Here is a 26922-nt window from a genome sequence, read left to right as displayed (position 1 = left end):
AGGGAGGAAAGTGTCTGAGTAGAGGAAGAAACCCCATCGTAGGCCATGCCGCCTGAGAAAGGGGAGAAGAGAAATGAACACCCATGGCACTGACTGTGCGGGCCCATCCCCTAACCCTCTGTCATCACCCGTGGACAGAGAGGAAGACCACCGAGGCTCCAAGCAAGCCTGCCTAGAGTCACTGTCTCAACAAGAGGCAGTTTGCACTTGAACTCGTGGACCCTGTGCCTCCAAAGCCCCTGCTCACTCATTCCAGTCTCTTCCTCACCACGCTGCCTCCAGAATTCACGGCAAGTTTAAAGGGGAAATCCCCAAGTCCTTACTGCAAACAGGACTTTGATTAAGAAGTCTGCTTGCGTTTTCTCTGCCACAGCGAAGGACTGCACTAAACAGAGGACACGTGGCCCGAATGAAATGCACTCTGCCATACAAGAACACGCAGAGCCCTCGACGAGGACGGGCAGGGCCTGAGCCCTGGGGCCTCAATAAGAGCTGGGCGTCCACGTGCATATTAAGGGCGGGGAATGAAGGGCAGCCCGTAGGGCTCTTGGCAGGTGGTGATGCGAACAACTGTCAGGCGAGATGCTGAAAGGGAACCCTTCAGCTGAGGAACAGAACCTGACAAAACATCAGCGGTCCTCTGGGCCACGCTGCGGGAGCGCGATGTTGAGAACCGTGAGACAGCCCAGGATGGGAGGTGCCACTCAGACGAGGGATGCGGGCACCTGACAGGCGTGCAAGGAGTCACAGGGGCTCGGGGCCCACGGCTCCAAGCAAAAGAGGCTTCCTGCTTCTCTCTCTGCTCTGCTCATTCATTCACCCCCTCATTCGGCAGGTACTTCTGAAGCACCTCCTAGGTGCTGAGCAGTGCTAGATGTTGGATCAACAAGTGGGAGCAAAACCAGAGACCATCCGTGCTCTCTGGAGCTGACAACCCAGGGAGGGAGGCAGAGGCTATCTGAGAAGTCAGGCTGTGACCATGACAAGCCGAGGTCCGTGCCGTCAGTGAGCAAACTCGGGTCTAGCTATGCAAGCAGACAGGAAGCCCACCTACCCAGGGAGTTGGGGGGAGCTTCCGGGGGAGGACTGCTGTCGAGCGGAGCCACGAAGGATGAGCAGGTGGGTTAAACGCCCACCTGAGGGCTTGCGGGGAGGGGCCCACGTGTACATGGCACATAGAGACTGCGTGGGGAAGGAGGCGAGGCGGGCCTGACCAGGGAGGCTTCGCAGGCCTGCGGAGTGTGGGCCGCACAAAGGGACGCTTCAGTTCCTTCCAGAAAGACTCCTGGCGCCCTCCCACTGGCAAGCTCCAAGCCACCTGGTTCTTCAGCCAACCCTGCAGCTTCAGCCTTCCCTGCAGAGTGGTCCAGAATGCTCTTTGTGATGTGGTCTTGTGTACCCACACGTTGATCCTTGGCTTTATGCTTCTGGGGGTGCTGTCAGCTTCTCCCACCAGCCCTGCCTTTTCCCTTGCTCACTCTGGCTCATTCTATCAGACTCAACCTGCGTGTCACCTCCTCCAAGAAGCCCTCTCCTAACTCCTTTCCCAAGCTGGCTTTGGCACTCCTGCTTATAACTCCCTCAATACCTTCTGCGTTTCTCTCCACCATGCTGAGGGACTGCCACGAGACAGTTCCTGGTATACAGCAGTCACTCAATGAGTGCAGTTAACAAATATAACGAGGGATTAAAGTATACAATATATAAAATGCACTAAAAAAAAAAAAGCTTCCCAGGTGGCTCAGTGGGTAAAGAATCCATCTGCAATGCAAGCAATGCAAGAGACTTGGGTGTGATCCCTGGGTTGGGAAGGTCCCCTGGAGGAAGGGCATGGCAATCCACTCCAGTATTCTGGCCTGAAGAATCCCACTGACAGAGGAGCCTGGAGGGCTACAGCCCATGGGGTTGCAAAGAGTCAAATACGACTGAAGCAACATAGCATGCACACATGCAAAAGAAATGGGCAGAGGACTGAAATAATATAGCTAATATTTATCAAATGTCTACCATGTGCCACCTAATATTCTAAAGGCTTTCTGTGAATGAATTCACTTATTTTTTACCACAACCCCATGAGGCATGATTACATCTACACTTTATGAATGAAGCCTCTGGCCCAGAGAAGCTGAGCGATTTGCCTGAAGCCACGTGGCCAAATGCCTGGCCCACCCACCCTACTGAGCGTCATCCCCTGCTCTGCTTGGCATGATGAGGCTCAGGCCCCTCCCTGGGGGAGGAAACACACGTGTTGGGAACGTGAGAAGACGCTCACCCTCATTTGTAGACTAAAATCAGAACCGCAGAGCTTGGAAAAGCGTGAAAGACTGGCAACAGCTAGGGCTGGCGAGGGTGTGTGTCTCTGGAAGCCGCCTGGACGCCCATCAGAGGGAGGCCAGCTAAGTCCCTGCAAGCCGTGAAAGCCCGGGCAGCCAGAAAGGGGAAGTACATCCACACCCCTGACACAGATGGAGTTTTAGATTTAAAACACAGTGTTCTCACCACCTCCAGTCTCTACCCAGATGCCACCTTCTCAGTGAGGCCCTGGTTTCTTACATGTGCGTACGCCCACACAGGTGGGACTATCCTTGTTCATCATCCCTTCAACAGATCTTTGAGCAAACAGAACATTTTTACACATGCAACATATAATGTGTAATAAATATAAATAAATATCTATACAAGTTGCATAAGCTGAGAGAGTAGTCCAGAATGACCTATAGGGAAATGTGAACATCAGTCACCTTGAAATAGAATTCAGGGGGGAGAAAAAGAAGGGAACTTGAATATTTAAAAAGCTTACACTTTCCATAGTGTTTCAATTTTTTGAACTAAGCTACTTTTTAACTTTAAGAAGGAAGGGAGAGAAGGAGGGAGGAAGGAAAGAAGTCAGGGGAGCAGAAAAGGGAGGGGACATTTTGGGGATCTGCAGTTAGACAGGCCTCCATCCCAGACCATTTCTCTCTCGTGAAAACCACCCTGAAACAGCAGTGAAGAGTCAATTTTCCGACAGGTATAAATACTCACAAGAAAAAGAGCAAGAAGGGACAAGTGTAGATGCTGCTTTTCACCATGTGGACGGGAAACTGGACAAGGCAAGGCTGAGATCACGCCCTAAAGTTTCCACCAAGTGCCTGAGAAGGCATGGCCGAGACGGGGGCCACCCCCCAAAGCCTTTACAGCTCAGGACTCCCAGGTGCCGAGGACCATGGAGAGTGGCCCAGCCCAGCTGTGGACGCCAGAGGGTGGGGGGAGCCCAGAACTGAGTCAGAACTGCAGGAGGCCACCTGAGACTGGGCATCTGGGCTGAGTGCACTGGGGAGGGTGCTGGGCTGGGCAGCCAGAAGTGGATGCGTGATTGCGGAGGAGGGTGGTCACAATTCCCTTCTTCACTTTTACTGCTGACGTATAAGCCAGGAGCAGATTTTGCTATTTTGGTCTTTTCTGGCAGTTCATCCATAATACAGGATCAGAAAGTCATCAGGAAACCCTCAATCAGAAAAGTAGGATCAGTCCTTCCTTTCATGACCCACCCCCCCAAATCAACTGGTCCTGTAATTATAACTAGGGTTGGGTCCCCGAGTATCCCGGCATCTCCTGCCCTGGCTCCGCCGGCCTTCAGAAGTCTCCCTGAGTCTTCCCCACAACACAAGCCCACCTTCTCCCCAGCCTGCCACCCCTCTGTACGAGTCTACCTTCTCCCCAGGTTCAAAGACAAGAGCAGACAAGCCCAAAGACTCAATGAGCATGTGCAGAAAAGACTCGGCCTCAGTGACGACGTAAGAAATGCAAATCAGAGAGACACTGAAGTTCCTCTTTTTTGTTCCCACAAATAATGCTGACAAGACAAGGGCAAAACTAAAAATCATTACCTTGTTGGTTACTTTGTTTGCTGGGGAGAGGGGTAAAATCACCAGTACAATCAGAATAAATGCCTCTGGGAATTTATTCTAAGAAAACAATTCAAAAATAAAGCAAGACAAAACCAAAGACAGTTTCAGTTCAGTCGCTCAGTCATGTCTGACTCTTTGAGACTCCATGGAAGTTTAGACCCAACCTGTGTCTAACGACAGGAGACTAGACCAAATGTACATTTTCTTATATATATAATGGCATGACTAAAATTATAAACATGAAGACCTGCCCAATATGGAAATAGGCATATGCTATGTTGAATAGAAAAATCAAGATGCAAATGTTGTCATACAAAATGTTTTCCATACACACAGACACAAATATAGACACACATGGATGTGTGCATGCGTGCACAGACAGACACATGAGCAGAACAGGCTTTTTCCCACTGTGTGATTAGGGCCTGGGGAGAAAGTTAGATATCACACAGCAAGACAGTGTGAGAAAGTAGTTTTAAAAAGCCCTGAATCTCAAAAGTAAAAAGCTGGGTCAGGGGACTCCCCTGTAGTCCAGTGACTAAGATCACACACTCCAATGCAGGGGTCCCTGGTTCAGTCCGCGGTCAGGGAACTAGACCCCACATGCTGTAACTAAGAGTTCACAGGCCACAATGAAAAGACTCCGTGCACTGCAACTAAAAACCAAAGCAGCCAAATAAATAAATTTAAAAAAAAAAAAAAGCAGGGGTCAGAATTCTGACTCTGGTGTGTTACCTTCTGGGGAGTCCTAACTTCCTAAAGGCTCAGTTTCCTCACCTGTAAACTAGAGATGAAAAAGACAACCTGCCTCACAGAGTTGTCAGGATTGGCTGAACTATCGCATGTACAATCCTTAGTACAACACCCAACCCACAGCAAGGATGTCTTAAGTATCTGTTATTGATGCCGTTGTTGTTATCATCATCACTAGTAAGGCTTCAGCCTTTGGAGGGCTTGAGTCAGCTCCTCTACAATAAACGCAGATGTGAGATGTGCCACGTGGAGAGGCGTTGTGGAATTTGGAAAGTGCCTCCTTTCCTGTGGGAGCCGCAGCTGGCCTTCCATCTCTAAAATCAACAAGGAAATTTAAGCCGAGTCCAATGCCCCCCAGTTGTTCACAAGTCCACACCAGGCAGATGATTCCATTTATATGTATTGTCTAACCCAGAGGACAAGAGTCATGCTTCCTTGTTACCAGCTGGTTTCTGCCCATACAGGAATACAAACCCACGTGTCTCAACTGTCTTCCCTCTAGACTCTCCTATGTGCGAGTGGTCTGCTGGATAATGCGCCCCCAAAGATGTCCCCATCCTCATGCCCAGAAACCCAGGATACGTGACCTGATGTTGCCAAAGGAACTTTGTCAGAGGAGACCGTCCTAGATCACACAGGACAGACCTGATATCACCACAAGGGTCCTTAGGAGAGAGAGGCAGGAGAGGCAGAGAAAGAGATGTGACAGCGGAAGCAGAGGTCAGAGAGATGCGGGGCCATGAGCCAAGGAATGCGGGCAACCTCTGGAAACTGAAGAAGACAAGGAAACTGATCCTCTCGGAGAGCCCCCTAGGAACACAGCCCTGCCAACTCACTGTAGACTTCAGATGTCCAGGACTCCAAGAGTGTAAATGTGTGTTGCTTTAAACCACCCAGCGTGTCACAGCAGCTGCAGGAAAGTCATACGGGCTGCTGACCCACTAAGATCGCCTGGGTTTCACAGGTGGGATCCGGGGCCTGGGAGTCACACTGTGACCGCACTGCAGCCCCACCGCCTGCCGCACCGGGACACGCCTGAGAGGCATGCTTGAGCCTCAGTTTCCTGGGGCGGGAAAGGGGGACGTCCCTGGAGACAGCACTCAGGGCTCCCAGGCACGTGGTGAGCCCTGGCCGTTTGTTATCATTTACCCACTATAAAATTCACCCATCCAAAGTATACAATTTAGTGATTCCTAAGTTTACTTGCAGAGTTGCACAACCATCACTACAATCGAATTTGAGAACATGTGGATCACCCCCAAAAGAAGCCCTGTACCCATCAGCAGGCATTTCCCCTTCCTTTCATTCCCCCAACCTCTGGCAACCACGAATTTGCTTTCTGTCTCTATAGATTTGCCTGTTCTGGACGTATCAAATACAGAGTCCTACAGTAAGTGGTCTTCTGTGACCAGCTTCTTTCACTCAGCATCGTGTTCTCAAGAATCATCCACATTGTAGCCTGTGTCAGCACTTCATTCCCTTTTATGACTGAATAACATTTCACTGTCCGAATATAAAAAGTTTTGTTTACCCTTTCATCAGCTGATGGACACTGTTAACTTTCATTTTCTGCCAATTCTTCTAGCCCTGAAATGAACTTTGATAATTAAGGGAATTCCCTAGAAGAGCTGTGAGTATATATGCGTGTGTGTGTTACTATAAAGTATAGAGGTTTAAAAAAAAAAAAAAGACATAAATGAACTTATTTACAAAACAGAAACAGACTTATAGAGTTCAAAGACAAATTTACAGTTACCAAAGGGGAAATGTGGAGGGAAGGAATAAATCAGGAGCCTGGGATTAACGTACACACACTACTATATATAAAAGAGATAGCCAACAAGAACCTACTATATAGCACACGGAACTCTATTCAATATTCTGTAACAACCTATATGGGAAAAGGACATGAAAAAGAATGAATATGTGCATACGTATTACTGAATTGCTTTTCTGTATACCTGATACTAACACAACATGGCAAATCAACCATACTCCAATAAGTTTTTAAAAAAAAAATTAAGCCTTGCGGAAAATCCTCGTGTGGGACTGACAATTCCATCCCCCTGGAATGCTGAACCAGCATCTTTGGAACCACTGACGATGTCTCGTAGGAAGGCCCAGGGATGCTGGCCAGAACTCTGCCCTAGGACCCTGGAGAAGCTTGCTGGTTTGAACCTAAATCCCTGTAATGCCTTTTCATAAAAACGGGTCATGACCTCTGAGGGCTTCAGCATTGCCAGACATGGCACTGAGGCCCCACCCAGCCCCTCCCACTCCGAGCCTCAGTTTCCCCATCTGTAAGCAAGGCTGATCATAGCTAAGCTTGTTATGTTGCTATGTTGTCCAGTTGCTAAGTCAGGGAGCCAATGAGGGGATTAAATGACACTCATCAAACAACGGTGAGGCTTCTGCTACGGCACAGCCCGGCGCTGCATCGTCAGGATGGTCTTTGTACGGCCAGTTGGGGGATGGGTGGAGCTGGAGCCCTGGTCCCTGGGGGTACACCCAGTGAGGGGGGGGAGGACTAGCTTTTCACCAACATCTGCAAACCGAACTTTACCACCGTTCTGAGACCCTTTGCAGACAAGGTACCCCTCACAGCTTGTGCCTGGAGGAGCGGTGGGGGACTTCCACTCCCCACTCCACCCTCTTTGGTTCACCACTGGTAAATAGGACTTGGAAACAATTCCTAAGGACTCTTTTTTTGAGGTGGTTGAGAGAGGAAAACAATATCTGAGCTGGCAGTGAAAGTGATTAGTCGATTTCCAAGTCTTGACAGTGGTCAAGATTCCATCGGTCTCCTCTGGATGCCAAAATCAAATCCGGGATGGGGGAGCCAACCAGGAGAGCCAATTTCCCCCTTGGATCTGCCATGGGTCAAGCTGACAGTCAGATTTTCCATCAGTCAGGCACTTTCCACTCAGAGGCAGTGGCCAACTTGGACAGGTCTGCACACATTACCCATAAAAGGGTTTTAAGTTCATTCATTCGCACAAGTCGCTCACTTGCCACGCTTTGAAAGACAAAATGTAGGAAACCCTTAGGCTCTGGGGGCTGCTAAACGTCTGGAAAATGACCCACTCTTGTGAAAACAGCAAGGCTGGTCGAAGTCTGTTGGCCTGGGAGTGGGTGTCTGTAGTGTGCGAAAGGAACAGCTGTGCCCAGGAAAATGGATACCTGCCTTCACAAGAGGCCCGTGTGGACACCCTCTTCGGACTTCCTGTGATTCACCGAGATGGCTCGGGGCCACTGCCCCTGACACTCGGGACCTCTTCCGGGGACAAGCTGGGCACCTCCAGAAGCAGTGGTGATTCTAAAGGTCATGAACTGGGGTCGAGCTCAGGGCATGGAGTGAGGACTTTCTGGAACAGTCACAATTTTGGGGAAGTATGAGGGAACCGTACCAAGCCTGGGGTGGGTGGCGTTATTCAGGACTTTTATCATTGTATCCTTAAGTGAAACTGGTCTCTAATTGTCCTTGTTCCTCCCTTCCTTGTCTGGTTTGGAAATCCAGGTTATGCCGGCCTCATCAAAAGAGCCGGGGTGTTTCCTCTTTTTCTGTTTTCTCTGCAACTACTCGGGTATGAGAGAGAGGCTTCTGTTCGAGAATATTGGGTAGGTTTGCCTGTAAAACCACCTGTGTGCCTTCTCTTTTTGTGAGGTACGTGGAACGACTGCTTTAATACTGGAATTTAGAAGTCACTGCCCTTATTCAGGTTTTCTAGTCATCTGTGAGCCTGTTTGCTTAAGCTGTATCTTTTTTAAGAAATTAACCACTTACTCCCGGGTTTGAAATGGAAAGTTGCTGCTGCTGTCGTCCCTTAGTCACTAAGTCGTGTCTGATTCTTTGTGACCCCACGCACTGTAACCCATCAGGCTCCTGTCTACAGCTTTCCCAGGCAAGAACACTGGAGTGGGTTGCCATTTCCTTCTCCGGCGGATCTTCCCAACTCGGCGATCAAACCCACGTCTCAAGGTATTGGCCGGTGGACTCTGCACAGCTGAACTACCAGGGAAGCCCTTCAAATTGAATGGCACATAGTTAACCTCAGTTTCTTGGGCTTAGAAGGATTACATCCATCCATCAGTAAGCAACAAGGATGCGTCCAAGTGGCTTCTGCCCTACCAACATTCCAGGCCCCCTCAGTCAGGGAGTATTTTTATCAGCCATCAGGAACTGCCTTGTACTGCCTGGGAGCCAGTTAAGCAGTGATCTAGGGACTAGCTCTGGAGTCGGCCTGCTTGGATTTCTCTCCTAGTGCCAACCTGAGCACTTGTAACCTCAGTCTCCTCCTCTGAAAAACGGGTAGGAATAACAACAGCTGCCGCTTAGGGCTGCTGTGAGGACCACAGAAAGGACTTCGTACACTCCAAGGCCTGACAGGGAAGTTCCCACACAATAAGCCGTTCCACTTAACAACTTTGTTTCACAAACTTTCACCTTATGAATTCTCATGAAGGCAAACTCAAGGTCCAGAACAAAAGTGCTTCAGCTCGCCCCGGTACCACCAGCTGGCGTTCCCAGCCATCTCTGTGCTTAGTCATCCAAACCAGTGGTTCTGAAAGCAGGGTCCCTGAGCTAGCCGCAGCATCTGTGAACTTTCTAGAAATGCAGAGTCTCAGGCTGTCTGCCACAGCGGCTAAGTCAGTAGGGGCAGGCGCCTTAATTGTGTTTTAACACACCCTTCAGTGGATTCTGATGCCAGCTCCACATCTGAGAACCCAAGGTTCTTGAAAGTCATCGGGCATTTCCCCTGTTCGTATTTCGTTCTGAAGTGCTTTTAAAGCAGAGTTACTCCACGAGGATCAATAAAAGGAAAGACGATAATCATGGTGAGAGAGTGAGTAGGGACAGATAAACAAACACGATAGAAGTGAAAGCTGAGATAATTTTACAAGATCAATGGAGAAGAGACGGCGAATGTTGTGCGTTTGTGTGGGATGACTCACTCAGTGATGGGAACAGTTCTGAAAACACTAAATCAGGCAGCGTCTGAGACGCAGCGCCTGTGCTACAGAGACAGTCACCCGGACGCGAGGACAGCGATCCCCAAAAGTCAGAGGAACGTGAACACGGGGCCACGAGGCAGTGTCGACAGCGAAAACTCATTGGCTTCACTGAAATTCGGGGAACAGTGGGCATCTGTGTGCTGTGCTTGGGGCTCAGAGTTGGCTCTGAGTCAGGGACGTGTCCACAGGTTAAAGGTTCATCTGAACCTGTCAACTATTAATGCTTTGGGCTTCCCTGGTGGCTTAGGTGGTAAAGAATCTGCCTGCAATGCAGGAGACTGGGGTTCAATCCTGGGTCAGGAAGATCCCCTGGAGAAGAGGATTGCTACCCACTCCAGTATTCCTGCCTGGAAAAGCCTGGCAAGGAGGAGGAGCCTGGTAGGCTACAGTCCATGGGGGTCTCAGAGAATCAGACACAACTGATGCTTTGGCTTATTTTGATGAAACTATGCTAACCAATTCTGGACCAGACTACAGGGGGAGTTCACTAATCTAACAGCTTTTCTGTATGGATGAAACAGGTTTGTTTTAGGGAAAAAGAAAGAGAGAGATGCCTAGTAGAGAGTGTATGAGCAAGAAGGAGAAGTTACTTCAGGTTTTAAACCTCTAAAGAACTAAATCACATTCCTACTTACAAGCTTAAAATTCAAGGAGTAATTTTGGATCTACCAACAAAGGACGTGGACTATGAACCATTCATCATTACAACCAAACACTTCCGTAAGAACTGCTGTATACACCATGGCTGTGGAAATTCAGCATTTAAAAGACACAATCCACACTCCGCCCCCCGAGATTCATTGATGGGCATAGAGACCATTTTTAACAAGCTCCCGAAGGGACACTGAGGCAGATGGCATCTGGACCACAGAGCCATTTGTCATTACGGGAAAAGAACCAGAAGCAAAAGCTGTCCTGGGCCCCCGCTTGCACTTCACAAACACTGCTGGGGAAAAACGCTGTCTGAAACCAAAGCACCACCCGCTGGAGCCCCAATTTAGCACTTGTTCCCACAGCTCAGATCGGGGAAGTCAGCAGTAAATGAGTAACGTGTTACATAAGTTGCTTTTCTGTATGCAGAACCTTAATTCACCAAAGAGAAGTTGAAATCATATAAAAAGCAACAGCCCTCCCCCAAAACAAATGCTGAGAAAGCGTGGCCAGGATCTCCCCATCTTCTGCCAGGCAAATATGAGGCCCCTCTGTGCTGAAAACCCTGCTGCCTCCCCTTTGTGTCCCTGGGGTCCTGGGTCAGTGGTGGAGGTGGTCAGAGAAGGCGGGACTGGGGCAGAGGGGGCAGAACATTCAGGGTCCACATGGGCATGAACACTGGCTGCACCAAGGCATCCCTCCAGCTGAAAACATAAGTGGAATCACGCTTTGCTTGACTATACTTCTGACCCCTGGCTGGAAAGTTCTGGAAGCACAGAACCTCCTGTCTCGGGTCTTTTCCAAGAACTCCAAACCTTGCATTTTCTCTCTCTCTCTCTCTGGCAAGGATTCTCAGTCTTTTCCTCTTCCTAGTTACTCCAAGACCTGGATATGATGCTATCTCTAACTAGAGTGTTAAAGGCTGACCAGGGCTTGGGCATTTATCACCCCAGTGACCACAGAAGATGTCAACCTAGGTACAGAAAGGCACACCACCCATGTAAGAAATGTGCTATTCCTACCAGTGCATCAGCCTCAGGAGTCTTCTCAACAACGCCTTAGAGACACCCAGTTTCAACTTACTGGAGAGCAGGCTCTAAGTTTCAAAAGGCACAGTCCTCACCTATGTTTTCATTCCTTACCTCCAAGCACCTAGCATAGTGATCAACTCTTGCGAAGAACAGAAAAAAAGTACTGCATTGATTTAAATTGACAGCTGATGTGAAACGTAACTGTCACCGCATTTTGCCACACAGCAGGTCCCCAAAATGCAGGAGAGCCACCAGGAGGTGCTTGTTAAAGAACCACCTTCTGGGCTCCACCCCAGACTTAGGAAATCAGACTCTAAGGGGCTTGCCTTTTAACAAAGTGCCAGGGAATCTTACACACATGAATTTGAGGACCACCGCCTTAGCCTTATGAGAACCTGAAGGGCACCAATATAGGATGTGATTAAGCCAAAGGACCCTTTGGGAACACTCAGAACCCAACAAGAGAAAGGCAAGTGACCTCCTCCTCTCTGTGCAGGCGTGGGCCCGAGTGGAGTACAGAATGTTCAACACTGGGAATAAATAAGGCCAAGCAGAGATCAGAAACAAGAAAGGTCCGGAGAGGCACTCAGCATCAACAAGGCCTCCAGGAAGGCCGGCAGGCCTGTCCTCCTCTGTCTCCCCCGGTGGCGGGGTACCGTGCCCCATCCTGAATCAGTTGGTATCGACCAGATCCGAGGACGGAGTGCACACAGCTGGCAGCCCCGCCGCCTCTGGAAAGGGGTGCCGAAGGAGAAGCAAGCCTTCATCACAACCGCCACAGGCCTGGCTTCCCTCCACCCTGCGGTCTGGCGGCCGGAGTCAGCACACAGCCCTCCCCGACGCTGCCCCCCAACCCCGCTCTCAGGGCTGGCCCCTCGAGCAGGGCGGCAGGGGCGGGGGGTGCTGCCACCAGCCAGGGCGCTGGCAGCCACCGCCAAGCCCCTGGGCCTCCATCCGAGGAGCCGCCCAAGCTCCCCTGCCCGAGACGGGGAATCCCTCCGCTGCTGGCGACTGTCACGGGAACGTCAAACACCGGTGTTTGTGCCAGGCCTCGTTCACACGAGCCCACTCCTCCCCGAGAGATGGATTTTTTAAAACAAACAGCTTTTCCATATGCTAGCAGGCAGAGTCATGTCAGCATCAGGGATCCCCAGACGGAAACGTGAGTCAATCTGGGGCAGAGACTGCTAAATCAATCCTGTTTGGGTGAAATTCCTCTCTCTGGAGATAAAGGGAACTCGGAAGCTGGGATTGCTCGGATTCCCCCCGGGGAGAGTTCCCTGAGGACGCTCTCCCCAGCCGGGCACACCCTGAGCGCCCTGAACTCTGACATCACTATGCCCATCACGTGCCTTGTCACCCCATCCTTCCGGACACTCTCCCAGCCCGCCCCACCTGCCTCCTGACACCCTATGTCCACACACACTCTGGTTCCTCCCGGGGCATGGGAGGGCCCTACTGTGTTGGGCGTGGGTTGTCCACACCCGTGCAGGGATTTCCTGACGTCCCAAGGCTTGGAGTACTGGCGGCTAAAGAGAAAAATTCACCACATGGACACACGGGTATCTGAGAAAAGAAGGGAGGTAGGTAACAGGTGCAGACAGCTCACCTGGAAGACCTGGCCACTGAGGCCTCAGTCAGGAAACCATCTGACTACTGAGGGAATGTCAGACTCGAGAGCTTGAAACACCTGGGTCACCGTCTCCTCCTTCCCCAACTGTGCCTGTGGGGCCTTGGTCAGAGGGAGGGGGGATTCCAGCGTCTCTGCTGGGCGACTGGCAAGAGGGGACAAGAAGGCACAGAGAAAAAGAAGGAGCCGAGGGTGGGGTCCAGGCAGCCTCTGGGACCCAATGCAGACAGTGGGCTGATCATGAGTGTTAGCGAGAGTTGGGGGGCAGGAAGCTCTAGCGTAAGGCCAGTTTGGGGAATTCCAAGTCCAAACTGGGTCTGAGAAGGAGGAGCAACCCCCGGCCCAGACCACACCTCTGGGCTATGGTGCTGGGTTCATGACGAGATTGAAAGCAAGGGCCCTGGAAGGTGTGTGAGCCCCAGAGAGACGCTGGCCTCCGGGGACATGAATCTCAGGTTCTGGGGGTTAAGGACTCTGAGCTGCCCCCAGGGCAGGGCCTCCAGAGCAGTATCCCCGAGGGCAGCCAGGGATGCTGGACCTGGGACCGGCCTTGACCAGAGCGTCAGTGGCTTGGCCTCCCCCACCCACACAGGCGTCTGAGACCAGTGTGGGCAAGGGATTGAGCCCGCAGGGCCCCAGGTGAGAGAGCCAGGGCAGGGGTCCTGTGTCTCCCCAGGCTGCCCGCAAAGCCCCATCTGAGAGGAGGAGCAGCCACATACCCAGCCCATTCTCCGCCAGCGCCGCGGGGCTCCCGTCACAGTCGCCCAGGTCCTGCTCGCCCACGTCGTTCAGATCCAGGTCAGGCTGGTGGGACCCGTCTCCAAAGGGCCTCTCGTCCTTCTCGGAGCCGGCGTCCCCGTTCTCCATGCCGTTCTGCGCCTTTTTCAGCGGCATGATTTGCAGGCCACTGGGGGTAGTCCTGTAAGACACCGTCTTGGCGGCCCGGTCCCCGGCCGCGGGGGGCTTGGCCGAATAGCCTTTCTTGGGCTTGGACAGGGAAGGGGTGATCCGCTTCCGTTTGTGGGAAGTCCCTTTGCTCTTGCCGGCGTCCGAGGGCCTGTGGGGGAGCTTCTCGACCGAGGGTCCTCGGCCGTCCCGCAGGAGCTTGGCGGCGCCGGACTGCTTCCCCGACTTGAGCCTCTTGTCCTTGGCCAGGTGCAGCCCGTTGAACTCATCGATGAACTCCTCACAGTGGAGCAGGTGGTGCTCCGGCTCCCAAGTGTCCTCCGTGCTCCCGTAGCCTTTCCACCTGATCAGGTACTCCCATTTCCCCTTTTTGTTCTTCCTCTTGTCTACAATCCTTTCGACCTGGGAAGTGGGAGGAGAATCAGGAAAGAGAGAGAGAAGGAAAAAAAAAAAAAAATCAAATCATTGCCAGGTCACAAGAACAACATAAGGATAGAGGTGTCCGTCCTGGCTAGGGGAGCCAGGAGGCAGGATGTTAACCCTCCCAGGAGCCTTCAAGAAGGCTAGTTTATTTTAGGAGATCGCTGAAAGGAACCAAAGGCACACAGCGGTTGTTTCCCATGACAACTGCATGACGCCACGCCTGACTGGCTGCCTCTACCTGTCCGTCCAAGGCTTACTCTTTTTCTTTTTTAAAGATTGGGTATGGACCATTTTAAAAATCTTCATTGAATTTGTTACAATATTGCTTCTGTTTTATGTTTTGGTTTTTTTGGCCCTGGGACATGTGGGATCTCAACTCCCAGGCAGGGATCGAACCTGCACCCCCTGAATTGGAAGGCCAAGTCTTAACCACTGGACCACCCGGGAAGTCCCCAAGGCTTACCCTAGCTCAAAATTGTATTGTGAGCGTTCACAGAAGGTCATTATTCTTTTCGTGGCACAAAAGTGGAATCAGACTTTTAAAGACCGATTTGGTGTGGGTTTTCCACCCAGTTTGCTAATGTGTCCTTGCTTATCATAATACTAATGATTAGTAATGCTAGCTGGGCATGTGTGAGGCAGACACTACTAACTGCTGGGCATGGGCGCTTTCATTTCATTTCTCCGGACAATAACCCAATGTTGTAGGTATTCCTCCTAGCCCCACTTTACAGAGAGGAAAATGGGGCTGAGAGATTAAGTCAGTCAACTAAGTTCCAAGCTGGTAAGAGCAGAACTGGGATATGAACCACTCTCAGCCCAGATTTATTTTCTTATTCACTAGGCCATACCAAATCTCTCAACTATAAAAATCTTCCACATTGACCAAAACTGCTGGGAATCAGTGACTCTCAGTGTCCCCCTAGCTGGCTCCCCGAGCTGCAAGATAACAGGTGCAACTGCCAAGCAGGGTGACATTATGTACCTTGCATAACCCCCCAGAATGTACATTATGACTGCTCCATTTGATAGATGAGGAATTAAGTATGAGGCAACTGGCCTACAATGCAGGGCTAGGGATGGTGGAGGTAAGATGTGAACGGAGATCTGGTTTTCAAGCCATGTACTATCATCTACGTACCCTCCAAAGGTAAGAGAATCTCTCCTGTCTTCAAGTACTATCATGGGAAAACACACTTAGAAAATGCCAGTCCCGAGGCTAATGATTGGTGAATGAGGTGAAGGGTATACAAGGGTTTATTTATTATTCTCTCAACTTTACTATAGGTTTGAAACTTTTTAACTAAAAAAAATAGAAGAAAAGAAAATTTCCATTGCTCTACCAAAAAAGAGCTAAATTTCAAAGGAAAAGTAAACTATTACATTCAAATGTTTATTATATTTCAATGTCAACATAATTTTCTAGGATGGAACTTCGACCCAATGAAAGTAATAAGTGAGGGATATGCTCTCGAAACTCATAGAAAAAAAAAAAAAACCAACAATATTAGAGGGGAAAAGTGGTTACACTTAGAGCTGGTAACTGTTAAAGATGGGTAATAGGTAAATGTGGGTTCATTTTCAACTGTTTATGTTTGCATATTAGAACTTTTATGTTTAAATTTTTCCATAATAAGAAGTGAAAATTTCTGAAAAGTGAGATTGCCTTCCAATATCTGGGTATAACAGAAGCTATGCAAAATAATTAAACGACTTTCATTGCTTTGCACTTAATAAATATCTTAATAGCTAGACCATATTGCCTCTTTATAATACTGCTTCTTCATAGACAATTTAAATTGTTTCCTTAATTGATTCATCTCAAATCAAATTGGCCTATTTCTATTAAAATTTGTTTCCTTCTAAAATGCTTTGTGAACATCTGTTTTGGATTGATTATATAATTTTTAGAAGTATCACACAAACTCTATAATAGCTTGAAAAAGTAAAATCATGCCAAACTAATCAAACTTTCAATCTCTGAGTCAAGGAATGGGACTAGCTGGGTATTCATTTGTGATAATGTTGCAGAAAGTTGGGAGTGTTTGTGGAGGAGCCTGAAGCTTTGCACATTTGTAGGTCTTTGAAGGGGAAACCCTCTGCAAGTTTACAGAGGGAGGAAAGTGCACAAGCAGAATGGCACTGTGGGAAATAGCAGCCTTCTGGAGAAGGCCAGACTAGCAGTGTCAGGAGGAAGCCCAGATATGTCTAAGGGCTCTGAGTTAAGGCATTTGTGTGGGCATGGAGGTCTCCAGCTTCAGAAAGCATGTGCTTGGCCCCCAGGATGGAGAAACTTCTTCCCCAAGATGAAGCAGAAAAACCATGCTAGACAAACAGCCAATACAATGGTTGGTAGGTAGGTGGATGGGTGGATGGATAGATGGTTGAATGAACAGATGGGTAGAAAATGGGATGGATGGATGGATGGAAAAATGGATAACTGAATGAATGAATGAACATATGGGTGATAGTGGGATGGATGAATGGATGGATGGATGGATGGATAGATAAACAGATGGGAGAATAGTGAGATGGGTAGGTCATGGAAAGATATATAAATGGACAAATGAGTACACGGAATGGGGGATGGGTGAAAGGGCAGGTAGAGAGGTGAGTTCAGGAATAAATGGGTGAATGAATGGATGGCTCACACTCATCAAATGAGCTTAGTATAGTATTTAAGAATGCAGGCTATGGAGCGAGACTATCTGGTTTAAATCTTCTAAGGAGTTGTGTGTTCTTGATCAAGTTACTAAATCTCTTTGGGCCTCAGATGACTTGCCTAGCAAGAGGGAAATAACAGCACCTACCACCTAGGGCAACTGTGGGGAATATACAAATAAGGTGTTTAGCATTCCAGGGTAAAGGTCACTTCATCTTGCATATCCTCCTGTGAATGCAAACCTGGGTAGTAGCTGAAGACAATGTGTCCCCACCCAGCAGAATAGACATCCTGAGGGTATTCAGCTCCTCCCTAGGAGAGTCCACCTACTTAGGTAAGTCCTTCTGAGTGGGGGAGATGCCCTGCTGAGGAGGGCGGCTCAAGAAGCCTGTAGTCAGCAAGAGTGCAGCGTCTACTCGGCTACTTGGGGCCATACTGAGAGAGCAGCTGGTTTTCTTCCCTCCTGGTTACTGGTTACTGGAGGATTCAGTCACAGTTGGCTTTATGGGGGACAGAAAGGCCACTGCTTCCCCCTCTGGTCCTATCCAAAAAGCTACTGGGTGACTTGACAGTCATTTCTACTTAAATTAACCCAGTACCAACAATGAGCAGTAATAACAGGATCATTACTAGCCTGACGTACAGGAGAAAAACTAGTGGCTCTTCTACTTTGTATAAACGTGACCCTGGACAAGTCGCCTAACCTCTCTGTGCCTCCCTCTCCCCATCTGTTAAACAGAGAGAGTAATAATAATAATAAGAGCTTCTCGCAAGGTTGTCGGGAGAATTAAAAGGAATGAGGTGTGATGAGAAAGTAAAGTGTCTTGAACATCAATCACAAAGCACTACATGACGAGTGGAACCGCTCTGAGAAGTATAAAACTTCAGGTGACGAGAGTGCTTTTATATACCTTTTTTTCTTCTACAGTTTACACACTTTGTAAAAAAAAAAAAAAAGGTTTTTTTTTTTTTCAGGTTTAGAAAAGCAACTGCTTTTTCTGAAAGACCAAAACGCCCATGAGGTGCTCAGAGGAAATCTGGTCCCGACACCCCCTGAGACTTTGAATGCCACCATCTCCTGGGACCTAATCTCCTTCTTTACATCCCCATACAGGTTTTCTGACCCTCTTTTCCTCTTCTCAGGAAAGCCTCAAATAGAACCAGAAAGCTAATCTGTTCTATGGATAACAAAAGCCCACGTTATTTAGGACTTGAGTGTTAAATGACTGCAACTTCTCTCTGGAAAATCTCTCTTTCCCTGAAGCTCCCCCAGCCTCCTCCACTGTCCCTGACTCCTTGCACCTGTTTTTGTTTTTGTTGTTGTTGTTGTTCATTAATCTTTTTTTTTTCATTTATTTTTATTAGTTGGAGGTTAATTTACTTTACAGTATTGTAGTGGTTTCTGTCATACATTGACATGAACCAGCCATGGATTTACATGTGTTCCCCATCCCGATCCCTGCTCCTGCCTCCCTCCCCACCCCATCCCTCTGGGTCTTCCCAGTGCACCAGCCCCGAGCACTTGTCTCATGCATCCAACCTGGGCTCGCGATCTGTTTCACCCTTGATAGTACACTTGTTTCAATGCTGTTCTCTCGAAACATCCCACCCTCACCTTCTCCCACAGAGTCCAAAAGTCTGTTCTGTACATCTGAGCCTCTTTTTCTGTTTTGCATATAGGGTTATCGGTACCATCTTTCTAAATTCCATATATATGCGTTAGTATACTATATTGGTCTTTATCTTTCTGGCTTACTTCACTCTGTATAATGGGCTCCAGTTTCATCCATCTCATTAGAACTGATTCAAATGAATTCTTTTTAAAGGCTGAGTAATATTCCATGGTGTATATGTACCACAGCTTTCTTATCCGTTCATCTGCTGATGGGCATCTAGGTTGCTTCCATGTCCTGGCTATTATAAACAGTGCTGTGATGAACATTGGGGTGCACGTGTCTCTTTCAGATCTGGTTTCCTCGGTGTGTATGCCCAGAAGTGGGATTGCTAGGTCATATGGCAGTTCTATTTCCAGTTTTTTAAGGAATCTCCACACTGCTCTCCATAGCGGCTGTGCTAGTTTGCATTCCCACCAACAGTGTAAGAGGGTTCCCTTTTCTCCACACCCTCTCCAGCATTTATTGCTTGTAGACTTTTGGATAGCAGCCATCCTAACTGGCGTATAATGGTACCTCATTGTGGTTTTGATTTGCATTTCTCTGATAATGAGTGATGTTGAGCATCTTTTCATGTGTTTGTTAGCCATCTGTATGTCTTCTTTGGAGAAATGTCTATTTAGTTCTTTGGCCCATTTTTTGATTGGGTCATTTATTTTTCTGGAATTGAGCTGCAGGAGTTGCTTGCACCTGTTGAAAACAGAGACCTGGGCCCCCAGGTGATGGCAGCTCTGCTCCTGAATCCCCACCCTACCTGCACAGCCCTCCTGCACTACCTGAAGCTCACCTTCTAAATGGACACAATTGTCGATTCCCTTTACCTGCAGTTACCTACGAATGCATGTGAAAGTCACTCAGTTGTATCCTACTCTTTGTGACCCCATGGACTATACAGTCCATGGGATTCTCCAGGCGAGAATACTGGAGTGGGTAGCCTTTCCCTTCTCCAGGGGATCTTCCTAACCCAGGCATCGAACCCAGGTCTCCCACATTGCAGGCAGATTCTTTACTAGCTGAGCCACAGGGGAAGCCCTACCCACAAATGCACGAACGCTATTAAAAAGGTGCGTGCCCACACACCTGCCACCCTCTCTTTTCAAAGGTAAACCATCTGAGGCCCCGAACAATTCCTTGGAGTTCAACCAAATCATTAATTAACATTTCCCCTCTGTGATCCCGGCTGATAGAGATGGTATTCTACTGCGGGTGGGGGCAGGGGAATTTTGAGGCAGTTATTACCAACGCTGCAATGACAAGTGGACGGCTGTGTCATTAGGAACAGGATGATGCCAATCACCTTCAGCGGTACATGCTAAGTGAACGTGCTGGGAACTGTACTTAGAACTTATAAGGTGTTAGATTTCATCTTTCCACCCGAGCTTTCCCCTGAGGAGCATTCCCACCACTGACAGCTGAGGAGGCTGAGGCTCAGAGAAGGCAGATAACTTTCCCTCCATCGCACAGTCAGCAGGCAGTCAGCCAAGACTGGAACAATAGCTCGTCTGACTCCTCGGCAGGAGTTCTCGGCCACTGGCTACACCAGTGGGAAGGCACTGGAACCAATCAAGCAAGTTGCCAACTATGTGGACCAGCAAAGCAAAGAAACAGGCGCTGAGGAGGAAGACAGCTTCATGACGTTCACCCAACACCCTAATGAGCCCACACACAAGGCATCGCAGGCCACGGTGAACCCGCAGAAGCCAGGATGGTGCCCACAGGCTGCGGGAAACAAAGCGCTTCAGCGGGGCAGCACAGAGTCTCGGGGTGATAATTACGAAAAGTGCTCTGATGGTGAAGAGAAAGGGGCTGTGACAAAGAACGGCTACTTCAAACCGGATGGGCAGGGAGGTTCCCCTGAGAAGGAATGGGACCTTCAGAGACAGAGAAAATCTGGACACTGAGAGGCCTCTCCGGGCAGCAGGACAGCCTCCTCGGCTGCCCACTGGCAGGCGGACGAGGTGACAGCAGCCTCACCTAACATTCATTCACTCAGCACTGACCAAGCGCCAGGCACTGTCATACATGATCGCTGTACGGTAGGTTAGCATTACATATATTAACTCATTTAATCTTCAACATAGCCAAACGAGGTAGGTAACTTTATCCTCTTTCTTACAGAAGGCAAAGCTGAGGCACCCAGAGGTTAAAGACTTTGACCAACACCCCACCTCTGTCAAGCAGTGGACAGCTAAGACTTGGTCCAGAACATCTGAGCTCCAGACCACATGCTTTCAATGATGACACCATATCCACTCCCCACCCTTACTCAGCGAGCCCAACCTGACTGAGACTGATGGTGCATCTGTAGCTTCTGAGGCTCCCCAACTCCTGCCAGGTCCCAGAAAACTTACAGCATCTTTACATGGCTTAAAAGTGGCCTTCTAAAGAGAACTCGAATTTGAAATGATACAGGCACCACAGTATTCATGGCTGCACTGTTTACAATGGCCAAGACATGGAAACAAATGCCCATCAACAGATGAATGGATAAAGCAGGTAGAGACACACACACACAATGGAATATTACTCAGCCATAAAAAAAGAAAGAATGCCATTTGCAGCAACCTGGATGGATGCAGAGATTATCACCCTAAGAGAAGAAAGTCACACCAAGACAAATACCATATGATATCAATTCTATGTGGAATCTAAAGTTAATAATAAAAATTAACTTATTTACAAAACAAAAACAGACTCACAGACTTAAAAAAACAAATTTATAGTTACCTAAGGGGAAAGGTGGGGAGGAGGGATAAATTCAGAGTTTGGAATTAGCAGATACACACTACTATAAATAAAACAGATAAACAACAAGGTCCTACTATATAGAACAAGAAACTATATTTAATATCTCATAATAACCTACAATGGAAAAGAATCTGAAAGAGAATAGATATATACGTATGAGTGAATCAGCTTGCTGCACCCCTGAAATTAACAGAACATTGTAAATCAACTGTACGTCAATAAAGAATAGTGGCCTCCTGAGTTTGACTTACGCCGCGCGGAACTCCCTCCCTTCCTGCTTCCATGCTCCATCAGTTCAAAGGGAAACGGAACAATTATCAGTCATCTTCCCTCTCCCAGCTTCCTACCAAACCAAAAGAGTACGTAAAATGACAACAGCTCAGGAATACAGGATCAGATTTTCCAGACTCCTAAAGGAATGCCCCTCACACCAAGACGGGGTTGGATTGAGAAACTGTGGGTTACTAGTACATCTTAACCTCTGAATGCAAAGAGCCAGGCCAAAAAGGAATAAAGGAGGGTGATGTCCACTTGGGCTCTCTGCCCACATATGCACCAGAGCAGCCATCCCTGGACATTTCCAGAATCCTGGACCTCAGACCCCACAACCACGAGGGCCTCTCTACCTGCACCCTTTCAGTATCCTGGGACAACTTCCTTGGAGGTAGAACGGCACAGGCTCCCGTCATCTGACATGGGGGATGAAGTCCTCAGGTTTCCCTGGTGGGCCAGCGGTAAAGAATCTGCCTGCAATGCAGGAGACCCAGGTTTGATCCCTGGGTCAGAAAGATGCCCTGGAAAAGGGCACGGCAACCCACTCCAGTATTCTCGCCTGGAGAATCCCACGGACAGAGGAGCCTGGCGGGCTACAGTCTACAGGGTCACAAAGAGCTGGTCATGGCTGAAAGGACTGAGCACGCAAGCACACGCGGAGGCCTCAGGAAGAATTAGGATGGATAAGTTCTGGAAACAACTAGGTGTGACTGTGTCAGGCTTAGAAGACTGGTTGCTTCAGATTGTCTCATCAGAGAATAAGGCAGGACGAACAGGTGGCATGTCCTGCAGCTGAACGACACTAAGGAAATAGAGGCAGAAATTCGGCTCAGAGCCACACAGTTCAAGCTGGCTTCTGGGTGAGGGTCAGAATGGGGGACTCAACAGCATCTAAGTGAGGGGAGGACCAAGAGGAATTCCCACACCCACTCTGTTGGAAAACACTAAACCAGGGACTCCTCTTTGATCGAGATCACACAGACAAAAACCGGTAACGTATTTATGCATGCATGCATGCTAAGTCACTTCAGTCGTGTCCGACTCTGTGAGGCCCTATGGACAGCAGCCCACCAGCTCCTCTGTCCACAGGATTCTCCAGGCAAGAATACTGGAGTGAGTTGTCATTTCCTTCTCCATTTCTAAGCTATAAGAGGGTAGTATGACCAGTTTATGTGTGATAAGTAAGGAACTATCCCTAAGTAACAATGGTGAACTGAAATTCCTGTTGACTTTCAATCACCTGTTAAACAGATGTTCTGACAGAACAGTAGACTTAGTAACTCCTTTATCCCACCAAAAACTATTATAAATATCACAACTAATGACAAAAATCAGTGAGTTGGGGCTCTCCTAGCATTCAAGGAACACAAGACTACAAACTTCCAAGTGACAGTTTTTTAAGTTTTAAGACATTTTGTAAAATCTTTTTCTTTTAGTCACTTTTCCTAGCACATAGTAGACAGTTCAAAGCATATATAATCATGTTCTCTTTAAATGCTGCACGACAGGTTTCCTTTCTCGAAGGCCTTCCTTCCCTTAAAATCTATGAATGTCCTTCTTGACCATTATTTCCTAATAACGTATTTATAAAAACTTCTAAAACATACCAGAACACGATCATAACTAAAAATTCTCAGTAACATTACACTAGGAGAAGTACTACCGTATATTTTTGGATAGCATTTGTGTTATGATTTCAAAGACTAGAAAATATGACCTCTTTTTTAAAAACAGTGAGGAAACAGGAAAAAAGATAAATGATGATGATGAAATCAATAGGTTGAGAAGGGAATTGAATTGAAAGAAGACTCATTTACATAAGAAAGAATGTAAGGAAGCCAAAGGAAAAAATGCCAGCCAAGAAATAAAATTCCCACTGGAACCAGGAAAGGACAGAGCCAACAAGCAGAAAATCAAATCAGTGATGTAGGCAACATACTTGAAACACTCTCCAAGAATGCAGAAGAAAAGGACACAGAGGCTTTTAAGGAAAACATTGAGGAAAATGAGAGTAGACACATAGGAGCGTTAACAGAGATCCAAGAAATGTAAGCCTGGCAAAGAGAAAAAAATCAAAATAAGATAAGAACACTAAGAAGGAATAACAAGAGAGATCTCTGTATCTTGAGTCTGCATGTCAAAAAAAGATCTCTTTGGGGGGAAGCAAAGGTTGAGAATAAATCAACTTAATTTCTATTCTTGCCAACTTTCTTGATTTCAAAAAATTAAACTCCCCACCTCACACCCCAGCCTTCCTCCATCCAAACTGGTACACAAGTTGAAAACATAAATAATGTGAACTTAAGAAGTCTAAAACCAGTCAAGTGGACCTTCAGCGGAAAAGGAAGGAAAAAGACATGTTGCTCTTTAGGGCACAAAATAAAAAAATAAACCATTTTTTAAAAAAGAGGCTGGAGGATTTGGTAATGCCAGAAAATAAGATAGTGTTTAATCAGTCAATAAACCCCAATTGATAAGGAAATGCCAGAGAAGCCAACTGAAAATGAAAGAGTGTCCAGTGGCTGGAACAATCTGAGAAAAACAGCACTACATTCATAACCCAAAAAAACAAAATAAATATCCATGAGGTCACCTGATATGAATAAATGAATCAATTATCAGAATTGGTCTGCAGGCCAAATCTGGTTCAGGGTCTGTTTTTAAGAATAAAGGTTCATTAGAACATATCACACCCACTCATTTATGTATTAACTATGGCTGCTTCATGCAACAAGAGTAGTTAGTCGTGGAATAGAAACTGTATGGCCCACAAAGACTCAAATAATTGCTATCTGGTCCACTGCACAAAATGTTTGCTGATTCTGAAATAAACAAATGTAGGATAAGAGACAAATATTCCTCATAGAACAATTTGACATAATAAATGTAAAAAGAATAAGGGAAATGGGAAAATCACCATTATAGCACCACAGTAATAATTGCTACAAACAAGATCCACAGATGGATGATAAAATTAGTGGGTAAAATTTTAAAGAGAAACAGGATGTCTGCATTGCCTGAAAATATTTCCCCCAACTACCACAGCAGTTTTAACAGATGCCCTCCAATTAAAACCCCTCCCTTTAAGAGGTAAAGTTTAATTCCTCTCCCCTTGAGTAACTGGACTTAAAGATCCCTTTCTAAAAAAAAAAAAAAAAAAAATGCAAAGAAAAACAGAGTAACTATAGAGTGCAGAAACCTGGCCCGTATCAGTGACCAAGGTTACATCACCTGTGATAGACCGTGTTGCTGCCATACGCAGTCTGATCTGATTCACTGAGAAGGGCACTTTATGCTCTGTGGTATAATCCCCCCAAACCCATACCCTACTGATTAAACATCCAGCCTGACAAATCCAACCCGAGGGAACTAACTCGACAACATACTTGACCAGCATCCTAGAAAAGCGTCAAGGTTACAGAATACAAAAAGACCAAAATGTGGCCGTAGACTGGAGGTGACTGAGGAAGTGGAGTGACTGAGTGCGATGCGGTATCCTGGACTGGGTCCTGAAGCAGAAAAAGACACTCATGGACGACACCACCGAGCTGTGCTTGGTCGCTGTCATGTCCGACTCTGCGACCCCGCGGACTGTGGCCCTCCTGGCTCTTCCGCCCATGGGGGCTCTCCAGGAAAGAATACTGGAGTGGGTAGCCATTCCCTTCTCCAGGGGATCTTCCCAACCCAGGGATCGAACCCAGGTCTCCCGCACTGCAGGTGGATTCTTTGCCATCTGAGCCACAAGTGAAGCCCAAGAATACTGGAGTGGGTAGCCTATCTCTAAACTAGTGAAATCCTACTAATTTCAAGTACTCACTATATACACTTATTCACTTACTGATAAAAGTTAAAAGAAATAAAAATATATCAGGCAAGATCAAATTTTGTAAAGAATATCAAAAGTAAAATGTGAGGAGCAAAAATGCATTAAATAGGAAGGAAGATTTTTTTTAATTAAAAAATAATAAATACATAATAGTCATGAATTTTTCTGTGTCAAATAGCAGATCAAAAAGTAACTTTTAAAAATTCAACAGAAAACTGGTAGGAATAATTCGAACTGAAAAACTTAATACTTTCAGGCTGAAACAGATCAAGCAGATGAAAAATATGGACATAAAGAATCTGATGTATAAAATGATGGTTGATCAAGTAAATATTGCATGTATTTGAATGAACACAAACTTTTAACTGCGTAATTTCTAAACAAAACAAACGACAAAATTTCAAGAAAATCATCCATAGAACACATCAAAATCAATTAAGTGCTAAAATATCAGAGGAAAAATCGTCTAATGAATGTCAAAAAAGAAGGTATTTTATGAACTATGATCTCTAAATACACAAAATGCTAATATACTAAATAACACATTTTAAAAATAAGTCCCAACCACTTATAAATGAAATAATGGCCCTAAGTAACCATCAAATAAAGCACTAAGAAAATAACTACAGTAACAATTTTTTTTAAAAAATTGAGGACACACATAATCAACAGTTGGGCAGCAGAAAGGAGTTAAACATCCACACTGAGCAATCAGTGGAAGAAAACAAACTCTCCTGGGAAGACAGAAAGGAATAAATATCAAAGTAGAAATTAATAAACCAGAAAATGTACAGAAGCTGCACTCGTTGACATTCAGAAACTGATTCTTGAAATAAAGAACAAAAAATGGAAGAGGAGGCAGCCCTGAGGGCTTGTTTCTCCACAGAAACACTGAAAAATCAAGCAAACCATCAGAATCAGTCTTTTTAGAATTCTGGAAAACAAGGTTTGTAACAACCAAACTGAATGCTGAATCAAGAAAAACCCAACTCAAAAATAGTAGGAAAGTTTTTTTTTGTCATTTTTTCACTTACCCTTGCCCCACCCATTCCCCAGCTCAGCAGCAGTCTTGAATAAAGCAGCGCACATTCCCAATATAGAACCATGGTCCTTGGTTCCGGAAGGAGCAGAGCAAACCTCTTCTTCAGAGAACTGTGTTTGTTCTAACCTGTCTAGGGGCTACATGAAGAACTGACATAAGCACTTGTTTTTATTTTGCTTGAAACTTACTCAGGTTGGTAAAACATTTATGCAGACTAATTCTTTCAAAACAACGTAAGCAACTGCACAGTCTGCTGCCTACTGGGGCAAAAGAGTACAGTTGAGAAAAACAACAAAGTACAAAATCCTCGGAAGAAAAGATGGAGTTTTCTTGGGGAGTTAAGGCACTCAAAAAACCCTGACTATACCAAGAAATTTAGAAAGCTACACACACTCCCAAGG

The 26922-nt window shown here is 47.0% G+C and overlaps 1 protein-coding gene across 1 annotated transcript in view; it reads right to left on the bottom strand.

Moving 5' to 3' along the window:
• CDYL2 (chromodomain Y like 2) overlaps positions 1-26922 on the bottom strand; it is a 161031-nt gene that overhangs the window by 41601 nt on the left and 92508 nt on the right. The window contains exon 2 of the mRNA XM_070451496.1: positions 13688-14276. Coding sequence (XP_070307597.1) covers positions 13688-14276 — 589 coding nt within the window. The remainder of the gene's footprint in view (positions 1-13687; positions 14277-26922) is intronic.

This window comes from Odocoileus virginianus, chromosome 20 (genome assembly GCF_023699985.2).
Source record: "Odocoileus virginianus isolate 20LAN1187 ecotype Illinois chromosome 20, Ovbor_1.2, whole genome shotgun sequence".
Classification (NCBI taxonomy): domain Eukaryota; kingdom Metazoa; phylum Chordata; class Mammalia; order Artiodactyla; family Cervidae; genus Odocoileus; species Odocoileus virginianus.
The sequence above is the reverse complement of the archived record's forward strand: the minus strand, read 5'-3'. Positions and strand labels throughout refer to the sequence as shown.